This window comes from Camelina sativa, chromosome 17, assembly GCF_030686135.1.
Source record: "Camelina sativa cultivar CO46 ecotype springtype chromosome 17, ASM3068613v1".
Taxonomy (NCBI): Eukaryota; Viridiplantae; Streptophyta; class Magnoliopsida; order Brassicales; family Brassicaceae; genus Camelina; species Camelina sativa.
The window spans coordinates 226793-242281 of record NC_141896.1 but is presented as its reverse complement, the minus strand read 5'-3'; the positions used below and the strand labels follow the sequence as shown (position 1 = coordinate 242281).

The 15489-nt window shown below is 35.6% G+C and overlaps 4 protein-coding genes and 1 long non-coding RNA gene across 13 annotated transcripts; 1 reads left to right on the top strand and 4 right to left on the bottom strand.

The window, feature by feature from the left end:
* Window positions 1-1138: 1138 nt before the first annotated feature.
* On the bottom strand, window positions 1139-4919 carry LOC104754319 (putative U-box domain-containing protein 55). Of its 5 annotated transcripts, none has more exons than XR_015586706.1 (10): window positions 4760-4919; window positions 4547-4623; window positions 4268-4398; window positions 4088-4192; window positions 3816-3996; window positions 3541-3678; window positions 3199-3460; window positions 2977-3117; window positions 2585-2905; window positions 1139-1461 (listed from the first exon to the last, which is right to left on the bottom strand). XR_015586706.1 is itself a non-coding variant. In XM_087495061.1 (10 exons), exons 1-10 carry the CDS (start codon window positions 4917-4919, stop codon window positions 1276-1278), a joined length of 1710 nt encoding a protein of 569 aa, XP_087351187.1. In that variant the 3' UTR covers window positions 1139-1275. The 5 variants fall into 5 exon arrangements, 4 of the variants coding, with proteins under 4 accessions (XP_087351187.1, XP_087351189.1, XP_087351188.1 ...); XM_087495061.1 differs by having other exon boundaries at window positions 2977-3125; XM_087495063.1 differs by having other exon boundaries at window positions 2977-3125; window positions 3796-3996; window positions 4760-4909.
* Window positions 4920-5155: 236 nt separating this feature from the next.
* Window positions 5156-8454, bottom strand: LOC104754318 (U-box domain-containing protein 56). Of its 3 annotated transcripts, none has more exons than XM_010476471.2 (8): window positions 8299-8454; window positions 7537-7650; window positions 7135-7238; window positions 6826-6956; window positions 6591-6695; window positions 6357-6513; window positions 5617-6057; window positions 5156-5442 (listed from the first exon to the last, which is right to left on the bottom strand). In XM_010476471.2, exons 2-8 carry the CDS (start codon window positions 7547-7549, stop codon window positions 5239-5241), a joined length of 1155 nt encoding a protein of 384 aa, XP_010474773.1. In that variant the 5' UTR covers window positions 7550-7650; window positions 8299-8454; the 3' UTR covers window positions 5156-5238. The 3 variants fall into 3 exon arrangements, with proteins under 3 accessions (XP_010474773.1, XP_087351192.1, XP_010474772.1); XM_087495066.1 differs by having other exon boundaries at window positions 6357-6490; window positions 8299-8426; XM_010476470.3 differs by lacking the exon at window positions 8299-8454 and having other exon boundaries at window positions 7537-8269.
* Window positions 8455-8766: 312 nt separating this feature from the next.
* LOC104754321 (histidine--tRNA ligase, cytoplasmic-like) lies at window positions 8767-10368 on the bottom strand. 3 transcript variants are annotated; one of them, XM_010476476.3, is made up of 3 exons: window positions 9827-10368; window positions 9363-9583; window positions 8767-9050 (listed from the first exon to the last, which is right to left on the bottom strand). In XM_010476476.3, exons 1-2 carry the CDS (start codon window positions 10245-10247, stop codon window positions 9573-9575), a joined length of 432 nt encoding a protein of 143 aa, XP_010474778.1. In that variant the 5' UTR covers window positions 10248-10368; the 3' UTR covers window positions 8767-9050; window positions 9363-9572. The 3 variants fall into 3 exon arrangements, with proteins under 3 accessions (XP_010474778.1, XP_010474780.1, XP_087351193.1); XM_010476478.3 differs by having other exon boundaries at window positions 9854-10247; XM_087495067.1 differs by having other exon boundaries at window positions 9923-10247.
* Window positions 10369-10405: 37 nt separating this feature from the next.
* On the top strand, window positions 10406-12644 carry LOC147923205 (uncharacterized). The gene is made up of 5 exons (XR_015586707.1): window positions 10406-10727; window positions 10946-11355; window positions 11509-11645; window positions 11737-11830; window positions 12245-12644. It is a non-coding gene; the product is annotated as an uncharacterized LOC147923205 (long non-coding RNA).
* LOC104754320 (U-box domain-containing protein 54) lies at window positions 10854-13209 on the bottom strand. Its single transcript, XM_010476475.2, has 7 exons — window positions 12959-13209; window positions 12229-12332; window positions 11926-12056; window positions 11710-11811; window positions 11492-11618; window positions 11264-11410; window positions 10854-11175 (listed from the first exon to the last, which is right to left on the bottom strand). Exons 1-7 carry the CDS (start codon window positions 13095-13097, stop codon window positions 10969-10971), a joined length of 957 nt encoding a protein of 318 aa, XP_010474777.1. The 5' UTR covers window positions 13098-13209; the 3' UTR covers window positions 10854-10968.
* Window positions 13210-15489: the final 2280 nt, after the last annotated feature.

Sequence of the window (15489 nt, the reverse complement as noted above, 5' to 3'; positions counted from 1 at the left end):
TGTATTTAGCAATGGGTCGAACTCTTTGTCCGTACGATTTTTATTTTTTTCTTTTTTTTATAGTATTTAAAAAAATCAAAGTGTTATCTGCTGATAGTGATTATTAGAACGGAACTAGCGTGTCGAACAAAAACATGTGGAGTAATTAATGCAAATGACACAAAACTAACATCAACCCCTTATCGTACTTATCACTTTTTTTCTTTTTCTTTTTTTGTGAAATTTTGTCTAACACTTTATTTTTTCCAGCGTTCTATAAATTTTTTTGATTAAATATATATAATTCACTTATTGTCAGTTAGTGAAGAACTGATTATATATATATGATGCCTAACTCACACACAAGACAAATTTTCAGATAATAGAATTTTATAGACATTTGGGACGGTTGCAGTACGTCTCATACATCATACATCATATTCATAAATATGCCATGAAACTATTAAAAAGTATTTGATGATGCCATGTTGATATATGGTATGATTACTGATGATTTCAGGTTGACAATAATGTTAATATACATTATATAATAAAAAGTGGGTCTAATTTGATTAACATCATTACATTAACCAAAATAAAAATACCGGTTATCAAAAATAATGCATCTGCACACTAAATTGGCATGTGCGTGGAACATCTATAGACAAGCTGCGCGTGGAACATGCATGCGATTTGTACTTCAAATCCACCGATCACCGGCTACCCCCTAATTTAAAATTAATTTAATTGTAATTATTTTGAGTTATTACAAATTTTAAAAACTGAATCCGTATGAACCGTACCGACAAGACGGCATGTTACAGTAGTAAAAAAACCATTTATTAGATAATCTCTCAAAATCTAATGTGGTCGACCTCATACTATGATCAAACTGTCTTGGCCAATCATAGTCTCCCACGATGAAAAAGATCACCTTTTGGTCATTTTGTCCACGCGTCGCGCTTTTGCTCTGATTATCACGTGCGCAAAACTCGTGGGCCCTTTGTTGGGCCATCTTTGGTAATACAGGCCCGTAGAAAGGGACGTGTTAATTAAGACAACGCCAAAAAGTAACAACACTACAGGGCGTTTTCCGAAAGTGTTGACGGCAGACAGGTTTCTCGAGACAGAGGAAAACAGCAAGTATTTTATGAGTGGGTTTTTGCACCTAATAAAACAGACGGTTTATATATGAACTTCCAGTCTTTTTCCACTCCACTCACAAAAAGTAAAAAAAATTTAAGTAAACACAGATAATATACTCGAGATTCAAAACACAAAGCAGAGATTCGATTCTCAAGAGTTTCGTTGGAGCCACTCTTGAATGGCGGAACGAAGGGCGTGGTTAGGGACTAGGTTGTTGTGGGCAAGCCTAAGGTTCGTCATTGGTGATGTCTCATGACCATTGTCTAGCCATTCTCTTAAGGATTCAGCTTCATAGGTGAAGCCATCGGCCGCAACACGAGGCTCTCGCATTACTTCCTGAAAAACTCCAAAAAAAAATCAAAACGAGCATTGACTTTCTACACATAAATCAAACCCAAAATTGTCTAAAAATCAATCAGAGACCAAACCAAACTAAGGGGGTGTTATTGGATTGTGGTTTTTAAAGGAGTTTGATGTATTTAAGAATCAGGTGTTATTCAATTGGGTATTTTTAAAAATCCATTAAAATCTAGTGTTATTCAATATCTACTGGATTTTGTGTGATTTTGGATTTCAACGTACTTTGCTTCTAAAATATGAACAAACACAATATCACACTTTTCTCAATCATTTCATTTTCTTCTCCTCTCTTTAGATGGATCTCTAGCCTTTGACATATTATTGTTTGATTTTTTTTCTCAATCCTTTTATATAATCACACTTATTCATCAGATATGTATTATTTTTGAGAATTTTTTTTTTGTGTTCTTTAACTTTTTTTTCTGGGTTCATGATCTATAACTTTTTTTTTGGTTTATGATATAATCACACTTTTTTTTTTCTGGGTTCAGTCTCTGTTTCTTCCTCCTCAAACCCTTTGTATATAATCACACTTATTCATCAGATCTGTGTTTTTTTGTATTCTTTAATTTTTTTTTTCTGGGTTCATGACATCTGGGTTCTTTAATTACACCAAAAATCTGGATTGAAAACAAATACAGTTTAATTCAAGTTTTCTATGACATGCGTAAAAGTCTGGTTGTTATTAATTTAATATAATTTTGGTGTATAACACAGTTTATGGATATATATATATTTTTTTCTAACAATAACTTTTTAAAAAATCCATAACAATCACCAAAAATACATTATCAATGACTTTCAAATCCACCTTATATGCATTATAAAGTCCACACAAATGCATTAGACTTTTAAATCCACTAATGTCCTGGGTTAATTAAAATCTATTAAAATCCTCAATCCAATAACACCCCCTAAGTGTGTACTTATATCAGTTCTACACATATTGAAGAGCAATAATGCAGATGATAACAGAAATAACATACAACTTGGAAATAGACATGTTGGGCTTTTCAGGGCTATCCGTTTGTTTGGGATTCAGTTTCAGTTAAAATGCTCTAATATGAACAGTGAACTACATGGGTCCTGGTCGACGTACCTGTGAGATAGGGCAGATGAAATATGAGGGAGGCTGGCGTGTAACGGATTCCTCAACGGAGAATCCAGAAGGAATTCCATGGCGACGCGTGTAACTCTGAAGAAGCAATAGAATCTCCGAACAGACTGAGCTGGCTGCGTCTTTCTCAGCCGCGACCTTGCTGAGTTCTTCCTCTGTTCCTTTTCTACGTCTTGCTTCTTCTTCATATAACCTCATGAAGTTTTGTCCTACAGAGCAAGCTTCTTCCTTCTCCTTCTTCACTTTCTCTAGCTCCTCTCTTCTTCTCTTTCCCATCTCCTCTGTTTCTTTCCTCTGCCTCACCTGTCAAAACAGGTATTTTAATATGATGATCATTAACTTCTAGTTTCTGAGTTAAATCTAAGATTGATCACCTCGTCTTCATATAGCTGCATCAAGTTCTTGCTTATCAAGCACGCTTCTTCCTTCTCCTTCTTTATCTTCTCGAGCTCTTCCTCTTGTCTCTTTATAGATTCCTCCATCTCTTTCCTCTGTCTCAGCTGCTCATTGTACAGCTGCATACCTAATTTGTAAAAACATTCAGCGGAATCTCTAATTGTCTGAAAGAAAACATTCAATTCTGTTTCTGACAGTACCGTCATGAACAATGACTCGCACTTCTTCAATCTCCTTCTTAGTTTTCTCGTGTTCTTCTTTCTCTTTTCCTAACATCTCTTCAGCTTCAACTCTGCGTCTCAGTTCCTCATTGTATAGCTTTCTTCCATTCAGAATGATGATAAGTGCATCGTCCCTCTCTTGCTTAGTCTTCTCCACCATTTTCCTCTGTTTTGCTAAGGCTTCTTTACCTTCTTTTCTTAGCTTCACCTCTTCATTGTACATGGCCTCGTACTCTCTTGCCTATAAAGTAAAAGGAAGCAAGTCTAAGCAAAAACACATTTTCAATGTCTGAAGATTATGGTTTTGTGCAGGATTTTTACACTTCGAATGGCCTCAACTGCAGTATTTTCAGCTTTAAATCGCCTGACACATTCTTCATACGCTTCTCTTTTCGATTCCTCAACTTCCATAAGTGCTTGCTTAAGCTGTCTATACAGTTGATCATTCCTGTCGCTTTCCTGCAACATAACATAGAGCTTTCAATCACTTGGTAATAGACACAGAAACAACACAGGATATATTGGTTTTACGTCTTTTGCATAGATCAATTGTTTATATATCTTAATTAACAATACCAACAATGTATAGACCGTACAGATTGATCCTCTGATGCAGTTGGCTCTAACATGTCTCTGTCTCTCCTTGTGTCAATGTAAGCTACAATTGCAGAGACCAATTCTGCAGAGCATTTCGGTGAAGCAGAGGAATAAAGTTTCGGTTTCAATTGTCCAGCGTCGGCTTCTGTTTCATCCACATGATCTTCAAGATTGGCTTCCCTAAGTATTTAATATATAGAGACAATCAGGTAATTTCCTCAAAGACAAGCCACAAGAACATATTAGTAAAGAGAGTTTTTAAAACTCTCACTTTGTGTAGATGAGATGTCCATCACACATAAACATAACCTCGCATGAGCTAGGCGCGTGTTGGTACACATACTTTGCTTTTCTGGATTTGAGTTCGAACATCTTCCTGTCATTTTCAGCAAGTCAATACGAGTGAACGTTTCGGTGAAATTTAAAGTTTTCGCAGATTTCCTATACATACTCTGTATAATGATGATCTGATGCAGCTCCCATGACGAGCTTCTTGATTTTGCTCTCATGGATGAGTTCTAATATCCCTTGCTTCACATCGTTCATCTCTATACATGATATGTAAATATCGTCCTCATTCACCTGTGATCATAATGAATCCAACATCGGGTATCAATTTTTGCATAACAATCGTCCTAATTAGAAATCAAGAAACAGGGGAAACACAACCATCCATCTCAAAGCAAGAACTAACATAATTTAACAATATAAGAGTGCAACAGATCAATACCCCTTCTTGTTGACAAAGATCAAAATAATCATGTAATGTCTCGTACATGATAGCCTCCAATTCTTCAAGTTTGCGAGCTAAGATATCAAAAGCAACACAAATCATCTTTCTAGCCTTTAAACAAACATTAACAATTGGCAAACATCGCGCCATGGGAAATAATTAAAAACTCGATCTTTTAGTTCAATTGAGGCTTGAAAAAATGACGATTACCAGCAGGAGAAGCAGTTTTTGGCTGATAAACATGGAGAATGCAGACTTTCTTGGCCCCGAAGTTCTTTAAAGCCCAAAGCAGAGTTGATCTGCTCTCCCTGACATCATTCTTCACCGCAACATGAACAACATCACTGCCCATGGCCATGAGTTCCGCCATTGATGATGTCCTTTCTTTCGCCTTTGTAATCTATCTTTCTTCTCACCTAAAAATGAAAACAGAGAAACAAAGAAGAATCTAACAGAAAGAAACCAACAGTGGTTAGTGGTGACCCTCAATGTTCTTTTTGTTGACCGTTTCAGATTTTGTAAAGTGGACACAGTAAAGTCAACGGGTGGCAATCAAAACAGAAGTCAGTGCATAAAAATACTAAAACAAGAAACGGCACTGCAAGATTTTTTCCCAGTGAATAAAGGACTTTTTATTAAATTTTAACACATTCAATGAATCACACAACACAATCAGCATCATATATATCCTAAGACGAATCATAGAAATATGGGTGCCGTTGCAACCAGTCTCTAATGGCTGAACGAAGAACAAGATTCGGGGTGAGATTGTCATTCTCGAGCCTAAGGTTTGTCATCGGTGATTTTTCACCTCCGTGACGGAGCCACCTTTTGAATTCCTCTGCTTCATAGGTGTGACCATCGGCTGCAACATGAGGATTATGCATAATCTCCTACATAAACGAGCAATGGCAATGAATAAATTAATTGGAAGACTAGTTTTAAACAACATGGATGGTTTAGTGTAAGAGTAAACTAATGTTTGGATATATTGAGCAGAAGCCAAGTCAATGTCTGATAAAAATATATGCTTTCTAGATGGAGCCATGGAGGGTTTGAGTCCTGACCTTTGAAATGGGACATAGGAAACATTGGGGAGGCTCGTCGGAAAGAGACCATTGCAACGGGGATGATGGTGAATGTGATGATGACATGGCCTTATCCAGGTTTAGATGTATCAAAAGCTCTTCACATGTTTTTATAGCTTCGTCTCGCTCTTTCTGGATCAATTCTAACAGACGACAATCAGTATAATGCTGTTCTTCGTGTTCCTTTTGGACCCTTTTCATATCTTCAATTTCTGCTTTCGATCTGTTTAGTTCCGCCTCTGCTTCTCTCCTGCGAATTACTTCTTCACTGTACAGTTTCTGAGTGACACCAAAGGAACTTGTGAGAGCTTCCTCCCTTTCACACCTCATCTTATCGCGTTGCTCCTTTTCTCTCTTTAGTTCCTCAATTTCTAATCGCTGTCTCTGCGCCTCGTAATACATCGTCTCAACCCCACTAGCCTGTTTAAAAGAACCAATACAATTGAACAAATGAGAATCGCCTACACTGGAAGATATAAAACACCAGCACAAGAATCTAACATGGTAAACTTGAAATTAAACTCGGGGTTAAGACACGTGGGGCAGGAAATATACAAATTTGAGCTAATAAGGAGAGGTGTTGGATCCTAGAATTTTTCAATTCTCACAACTCCATTTCTTTATATTTTCTCCAATGGTTTCAAGAGGTTTTACGGAATTTGCAAGGCTCCAAATTTTATAAAGTGCTATATGCTGACCAAAGAGTGGGGTTTACGTACTGATCGTTCTTCAGATGACGACAGGGGATGTGGCTCAGTGACACATTCAGCTCTTCCTGCTCCCCCATAAGGAATCAAAGCAGAATCAAGGCTATGAACGCTGCTTGAGGATTCAGAGTAGGAGTACGATGAACCTGCAAGTTCAAAGCGTCCCTCCCTGATAAACAAAGAAACTTTTCTATAAACCTTACAATTATTTCAAAACATGCAGAAGTATGTAATCCTGAATCTCACCTCGTTTGGATGAGGTCGCCATTACAAACAAGCCATATTTTACAGCAATGAGGTGCGTGTCGAATCACATACTCAGCATTTGTAGATGTTATATGAACCATGTCCCTGCATCATTAAAGATAAGTAAGTAGAGTGAACCTTTTACTTATTCACAAGTAATCTTTACGCAGATTAATGATATACAGAGGGATTGTTTAACTGTGTTGACACAGAATGATTCTCAAGATATACGTACTCAGGGTAATGGGAATCAGCAGTTGCTCCCATGATCAGCTTCTTGATATTGTTTTGATAGATAAGTTCCACAATCCATTCCCCCACATTATTTGCTGAAAAATATGACATATCCACATCTTGTTCAATAACCTGCAATCAATATACAGACAATTCTTTCCAGATGAATACATAGTAAACGTTCTCAACTCTTATAGATTCTAATGGAAATTGTTGATGTAAAACAAAATGAACCACGCGAATATGATTTCAGATTCAACTTGTTTCCTTATTGTGACAGCTACAGTATTAATCAGTTGGGAGCACTCACTCCTTCATCTATGCAGATATCATGGTACTTGAGAAGGCTGTCACTTATACTTGTTTGTTCCGACTCCTGGATTGCATCGATCTCACTTTGTTCAAGCCCACTTGCTGGAAAGCACAAACAAGGAAACAAAAGAACAAACATGATTAGGAAAAGAAAAGAAGGAAAACTCAAGGTTAAAGAAACACGAATTTGTATCAGCTGCAACCATTTGCATTATTTTATCAAAGTTTCCTCTTTTTTTTTTTTTGGTGTGATCCGCATAATCATCAGATGATTGATAAGTGTTACTAAACAAGAGAAATATATAACAAATTATAACATGTTCGATTAACACAGTCCTAACCAAAGTTTCTTGGCACGAAATGACAAAAGAAAAAGGAGAAATGAAGATAGGAGGTATACATGAAGGGGTCATGGAAATCAGGTGGTGAACGTGAAGAAGGTGGAGCTTCTTGACACGGAGAGACCTCAAAGCCCATAACAAAGTGGATCGACTTTCACCAACGTCTTGGCTGACTGCAACATAAACGGGATCGTCATTCAAAGCCTTTGCCATGGTTGATTCTCTCTCAACTTTTCTCTATATAGATTGATTGATTACGCAGGCAGAGGACAAATTCTTATCTTTTCCCAAAACAAAGAGGATAATACACACAAACGAAAACTATCTTTTTGTTATTTTATAATATTACAGAGACATGAGTGTATATGTATTGGACTATTGGTCCTCCCATTGGCTTACTAATTACGAAGATGTTTCCTACCATGTTCGTAGTAATATTTCATATTAATGTATTTGTTTATGAGAGAAAGGGGAGAGGTGATTAGAAGGAAAGATAAGATCTAAAGATATTAACATCAGAACGAGCCTGTGCTCTCACAAATCACAATATTTAAATGCAAATTTTAAGATAGTATCCGTGACTTTCTCTTACACTAGTACTACATTCGCAAGACCATTTCTTACCGTAAAAGACACATTTCCTATAATTATTTTTAATTAAAAAAGACATTCTTGACTTTCTAATTAAGTGTCAACTCAGGGAAGATTAAAAAAAAAAGAATCTGATACAAGAATCTGAAATCGAAGGCAAGATAATTTTAGGGTTAAGTAATTAGGAAGTGGCTAGTTGCTAGTGAGAAATATCGTTTCGGATTTGTTACCTGTTTGTTTATACCCAATTGAAACACCAAATCAACCGCCGCTAAAATTACAGTGAGGTGAAGATGAAGAAGAAGACGAAGAAGTCAAGAACAATGGAGCCTGTCAAAAAAAACTTTAACATCTGTGCAAAACTTTTTTTTTAAAAAAAAATTGTTAATGTTTGAGGAATAATCGGGAGGTTAACGATGCAGGTTACGACACGTCACGGAGCATTTTAGTGTGAACGGTCAGATCTTCTTCTTCGGCTATATCCAAACCATTAAATAAACGGCCCATATGAAGAAGGCCCATCATAAGCCATCGTTCTGCTAGGGCATCCTTAATGGAAGAATTTTTTTTGTGTTCTTAGATTAAATATATAGTGAAAATAATGTAAGATCAGTTGTTAAGATCATAGGTAAAAAAAATAGAGGAACTAATTTTGGTGTTCTTAGAATAAAGATATAATAATATAATATTCTTAAACATTTTACAAAGATGTAATTTATTATTAACTATAGACCAAAACTTGAATGTGAACAAAGATACAAACCAAATTCAATGATCCTTGGACAAAAAATATTAATACTTACCTACAAAACTTTCAAATTAGAAAACAGAGAGCTCTTTAAAAAACAGAGATCCAAGGAAGCTGCAAATAATCCAAGAATCCACACCCACAGCCATTTTGGTTCTTGCACGTTGAATGTTAACTGAAATCTCCTCAGATACATCAACCCAGTCTGGTGGTAATCCCACTGTAACCGTACCTCTACTTGGGACATTGAAAACATGAAGTGATCAAGTTCATACGCAATCACCAAGCTTCTAACATTCCAATGGCATCTAACAACAATGTTGAACATCTAGCTACCATTCATACTAACATCTACATGAAGTGATCAAGTTCTTAGGCAATCACCAAGCTTCTAACATTTTAATGGCAGCAAGAGAGAAAGGCTATGCAATCAACCGTGGTGAAAAACTCAATCAAAACATCACCATTTCTCAATCAAAACATCACCATTTTAATCACTTTTTTATTAATTATTTTGTGATATCACCAATCACTTGAATTACTAACCTGAGATTATGAGAGGAGTATGCAAAATCACGATTGGTCTGAGAGGGAGAGTGAAGAAGCTTTGCCCAGAGCGTTGAGATCCTTCAGGAAGATCCAATGATTTAGGACTAGGAGCCTTGAGTATCTCGTTCTGAATGAACAACGGCGACGTCGCTGGCTTCACTGCTTGTGCTTGAAAGACAACATAAGCCACACTGTAACCTCGCCTCGTCAACATTTGCCTGCACATATATATAATCAAAATCAACAACCACACTGGCCACACTGTAACCCACCTATATCAAGAACCCAATTAGCTAACAAACAACACAGATTCAAGTGGTTTTCAAAGCCATACTCAAAAGAGGTTTCTCATCAGTTAAACACAACCAGATTATGCAGCTAATATAACATAACTTAAACTACTTAGACTCCACATTCATAAGCATTCAAAGACAAAACCCAATCTTTACAAGAAAACTCACAACAAGGCAAAGATTCTTGTGAATTACAAAGTCCAATCAACGAAGCAAAAGACTTCTCCAACACAATGTTTTCCCCTTCCGTCACATCAATCTCACCCAATTCGAAACTCTCCGCCTCCGAATTCAAAATCTTAATCGGAAGAACAGAACGAGCGGTGGAGGAAGAAGGAGGACCAGAAGTCGACAAAATAAGCTTGTTTAAGATAACAGCTAAAGAAGCTCGGGCTTCTTCGTTCGTTAACCCTTCAGGGATACCTAAGGAGCTTCGTTTGATCGATGGAGTGTTTCTAGTGGAGAATCTCTCGATCGCTGAAGAATCAATTCGAACATTAGCGACGCCGGAAGCAATCTTGTAAACGGAGGGGGAAGTGAAAGACGATCCTTTCCCTCGGAGATTGATGGACGATCCCTCCGCCGCCATTATTTCACACTTACGAAGCTTTGCAAAAGAATCTCGATTTGGAAGAGGAAGAGAAATGAAAAAAAAACTCTCAATTGCAAAAAAACACAGCGACTCACGTAATGACACGTTTCCTAGAACTGAGCTTAAAACTATTCTACTTCAAGAACGAAAAAATTGATCTTACTCCACTATTCAATTTTTTTATATTAAAAATGGGCTTGGAACACCCCATTTGTTGTCCCATTAAGGATGGCCTTAGCAATCATCAATCTAGGGTTTTTTTTTTTTTTTTTCTTTTCAATTGAGGATCGTTTCTCTCCCGCCAATCGCGCGGATAACGCAATTCAATTTTCGCTATTGGCTCTCCCTAAAAATTCACAAGTCTCTCTCGAATCGTCCCTCATCATGGATCCTAAGACGAATTTGAACAATGCCTATATACGATCATCTGGCTGGGTTAAGCTTTAATGTCGCTGCCTTCCAACTTCTTAATTCAAGGTACAATCTCGATAGCTTCTCTCTCTTTTAAGAAACTAGGCTTAACTTAATCAAGCGACCCCATAGAGACAGAGTCAGTATACACAGATTTGATGCATAGAGAATTGTACAAAGAGACTCCATGAATGTAACAACAGTATATACATTAAAAGTTTTTATATTTGTCTTAATTTTCATTTTCACAACATAATTCTCGACTTGTTCTATTTTTCTCATAGAGAAGAAGAAGAAGATTATGGTTTTAATCACGACTATAATTTGGGTGCTTCTCCAGCCACTCCCTAATGACGATACGAAGAGTGTGATTTGGAATGAGTTTGTGATTCTCAAGGGGCTCGCCTGTCTTTGGCGACTTCTTTTTCCCTCCTGTTGTCCTTAGATACTCTCTGAATGTCTCTGCCTCGTATGTGAATCCATCAGCTGCCACATGCGGATCTCCCATTATCTCCTACATCACATTTGCCAAATATGCGTTTAGTTAACAAACTAACCAGCGAAGCTTAATGTAAAATAAGATGCAGGGTTCGAATCCTAACCAACGTTATAGGACACATATACTCATGTGGAGGAAGACATGAACTTGATGAGTCTTCTTCACTCCCATTGCTTTTTGACTTCACTGTCTCAGGTTCCTTCCTTGTTCTTACTTTCTTTGCTGCTTCCTCGTTTTCCAGTATCCAACCCTGTTTCACATTATTCTCAATTCTCCATCTTTACACTAAAGTGGATGTTTTATTTAGGCTTTATTCAGTCTTTGTACTTACTGGTTGTTGTTCTTTAGGTGACTCGGGTTCATCTTCATCCCTTCTTCTTCCTTTGCTTGGTTTCTCCGCTGAACTAGAGAATTCTGAGAATGATTCTGATCGATTCCCAAGGTCGAAACTTCCTTCTCTGTTTTACACATAAAAACTCTTTAAGGTAAACTCGACACTTCTTATAAAACACACACACACACACACACAAGTGTAATCCCCAAGCTTACCTTGTCTCGATGAGTTTCCCCTTGCAGATGAACCACATGTTACAGCTCTGAGGTGCATGTTGAAGCACATACTCTGCTTTTCTTGATCTGATACCCATTCCCCTGCATTATCAAAGAAGAGGTTAGCGTGTTTGCTTTACCCACTCATCTTTCTACTAGGAAAAATTTGATGTTCTGGATCTTGGAGTTATTGATTGGTTTCCGAGCTATCCTTGCCTGGAGTAGTGAGGATCAGCTGCTGCTCCCATAACGAGCTTCTTGATATTGTTTTCATAGATGAGTTCCACAATACCTTCACCCACATCATATCTTGACATCACTGATATGTCCACATCTTCTTCCTTAACCTGCATCAATGTAGCATTCTGTTAAGCTATATCTAAACAAATAAAACGTATTGACGATACGTAGATTAGTCGTATACTGTGTTTCTTAAGCCTCATCTCTGGTGTTGATTTTTTGTTTGGATTAACACTGTCATCGCTACACAAGTATATCAGAATCGAAAAGAGAACTCACCCTATTTTTTATGCAGATATCACGGTACTTGTAGAGGCTACGGTATGAAGTCTTGAGTTCTGAATCTTGGATTGCATCGATCTCCCCTTGTGTAAGACCACTTGCTGAAAAATACACAAACATAAAGACCATTTCTAAAACAGAGTAAAATTCCATGATGTGTGACTTAACTACAAATGGATAGAGCCGTATACGCCCAAAAATCTAATTCGTTATAGAAGTAGGTAGACTTAACTACAAATGGATAGAGCCTTTGGTCTAATTTGTTTTTGTTGTAATTTGAAGTTTAAAAAATTAGGATGTTGATTGTTTCATGACTTTATTAAATTACTTCTATGTTAATTATACTATAAATAGTTTGGCATCATATGTATTCTCTTCTCGGGAATTTAATATCAACACATCTTTGTTTCAAAGTCTCTTGAAATGTGGTAAGAAAAATATGTTTTTTTTAATAAGATGACACATGATGATTAGTATTTATTTCTATATATCTGAAGAAATATGTTTTGTTGACAGACGTATTTTCTGGTAAGTATGTATGTAGAAATCAGCATCATCCAGAATCTCATCTAATATTTGTAACAAAATATCATATATTATCTAAATTAAGCTTGAAGTTACAATCCCTAATCAAAGGTTCTCGACAGCCCCAAGATAATTTAAAAAAAAAAAAAAAAAAAAAAACTGCAAAAACCTAACGTAGAGAGAACGTATCAAAAATACTTACAAGAAGTGGTCAAGGAAAATGGAAGATGAACGTGAAGAAGGAAAATCTTGTTGACTTGAAGAGTCTTCAAAGCCCATAACAAAGTTGATTTACTTTCTCGAACATCTTGATTCACCGCAACATATATATCGTCTCCCATGGTTTCTTTCTTTCTTATACTAGGGTTTGGTCTTTCCTTTGCTTCTTCTTATGATGGAAGGAAGGAAGGTGTGTGAGAATTGAAATCACTATTAGTAATGCATAATATATATAGGCAAGAGGGACTTCTGAAGGTATATATAAGAGTATCTATGTCTTTTTCTATCCCTTTGCAAGAAAATTGCAAGGTGGTTTCGGACTATTTACGTGTTGTTAATTTCTCGGTCAATGGCTTTGGGTCAGATTATTTAAATCAAGCGAGAGCAGTTGAGAACACTTTACGCTTATATCTTAAGTCTCCGGGAATCCTAGTGTAGATTAATGGGGTCCTTCCACACTTGGACATTAAGTTTCTGTGATTAAATGTCGGAAATAAATGTTTTTATGCGGAGAAATTTCGTTGACACTTCTACTACTTATACATCAAGTTTGTTTTTATAAATTGTTGACTTCACTGCCGGTTCTTAAATCTAATAAAAATGAGGCCAGGATGTTCTAGAATCGACAAGTCAAGGTGACTAACGAAATATAACTAGTCAGTTTTAATGTTTTCCAACTGGAAAAAAGCTGGGGTATATGTTACTGGATTGATGTTGTAAAATTATTTGTTTTACTCTAAAGTTTTTTTTTTGGTTGTTAGTATATGTAATATAGTAGAAAACTAAATATGAAAATATAAAAAAACATACAGTATTTGGTTGTTAACGTTTGTGTAATGCATTTAGTGTGTGTACATGGTTCAGATTAGAATTGAGAATATGATGTAAAATCTACAATATTCAGATTAGAATTGAGAATATGCAGTTTCCATTGGCTGTGACTTGAGAGTTTACGATCTTGAGTAAGTATCTGACCATATGTTTTTTTATCATCTTATGGCACACGTAGCTGGTTCTTTTAACTAACTATTTTAATTTCATGTAACAGGGACGATTACCCCGTTAGTTTGGAGGAGGAGCCATCCCATAAGGACTCCATTGCTTCGGTTACATTTGGGACTACTGGCCAACTTTTTGCTTGTGTTGGAAATGACAAATTTTTCACAATTTGGTGTGCCTTTAGCTGGAGATGCCTTTGCACGGTAACGATGTGAGTTAAGATCCACACGTTCTTGCAGTTTTTGTTAGAATCCACACGTTCTCTTAGAATCAGTTTTTGTAAAACAAGCTGTATGCTCAAGTTACACACGTTCTTGCAGTTCTTCTAAGAGGGCGCTGGTGGCAGTTTCTTTTACAAACACTGATTCTCATTTGTGCTACGCTGATAAACTAGGGTCTATCTACGTACTTGACCTGGATGGATCTATGAGGGGAACCTTTCACCCGCTAACTTGCTGAAGTTTGACCATGATAGCTGTATCATTACCACACTGGTAAGATAAAAGTTGTGTCAAAATAGTGACTGACATGGCAGCGTTCAATTTAAGTTTTTGTTATTAGGCATGTCACTTTCGAATTTGTTATGGGATATTTATATATAGACTCATTTTTTATCAAAATTTGTGCAAAAACACACTATCTAACTATAACACATTTTTTTACATACTTTTACATTATTCAACTAATTTTTGGATATTTTTACCCCTAAACATAAAACATGGGTCTAACTAATAAATGTGAAGAGTAGATTTGATAGAATTTGTCACAAATAATAAGAACTATTCGATTGAAACTATTATTTAAAATTTAATGGATATTTTTAATCACATTTTTTTTTCTATTCTTCACTTTTTTTTCAATCTTTTCTTGTTTTGCTCTTTCTCTCTTTATAATTATTTAATTTAATTATTATGACATATATTTTTGTTTTGTTTTTATGATTCATTATAATTTTATTTTTTCTACATTTTAAGATCTATTTTACTATATTTAAAGTGAATATTTGTTAATTGCTATGTTGATGCTAAAAATGTCTTATTATGAGGATATTTATTTGTGAATATATTTTTTGTGGATGATCATCAAAAAACATAAAAATGTCGAATTAACATAATAATGTTTTATTAATGTATTTTTTCCAATAAGAATATTAGAATGTTCAAATTGATCTAGTTTTTAATGGTGTCCATTATCCTTAAAATGTGTAAAAAATTACATTCAATTGCCATTAGAAAATTTTAATTAAGATTAATCAATTAATTGAATAAATATAATTAATTAAAATAAAAATGATCAAATATAAAAAAAAATCTAGAAAAATAAAAGAAATCTATTCAAATCAAAACTAATTTGTACTTGAAAAAAATATAAAAAATAAAAATTAACTGCTCATATAATAGAGTTTATTTTCTTCTTTAATTTTACATTGTCATGCCAATGATTTTAAATAATTATTAGTTAAAAAAAATATTTTCTCTCTCTAATAAATTATGGACGAAAATTACAAAATATTTT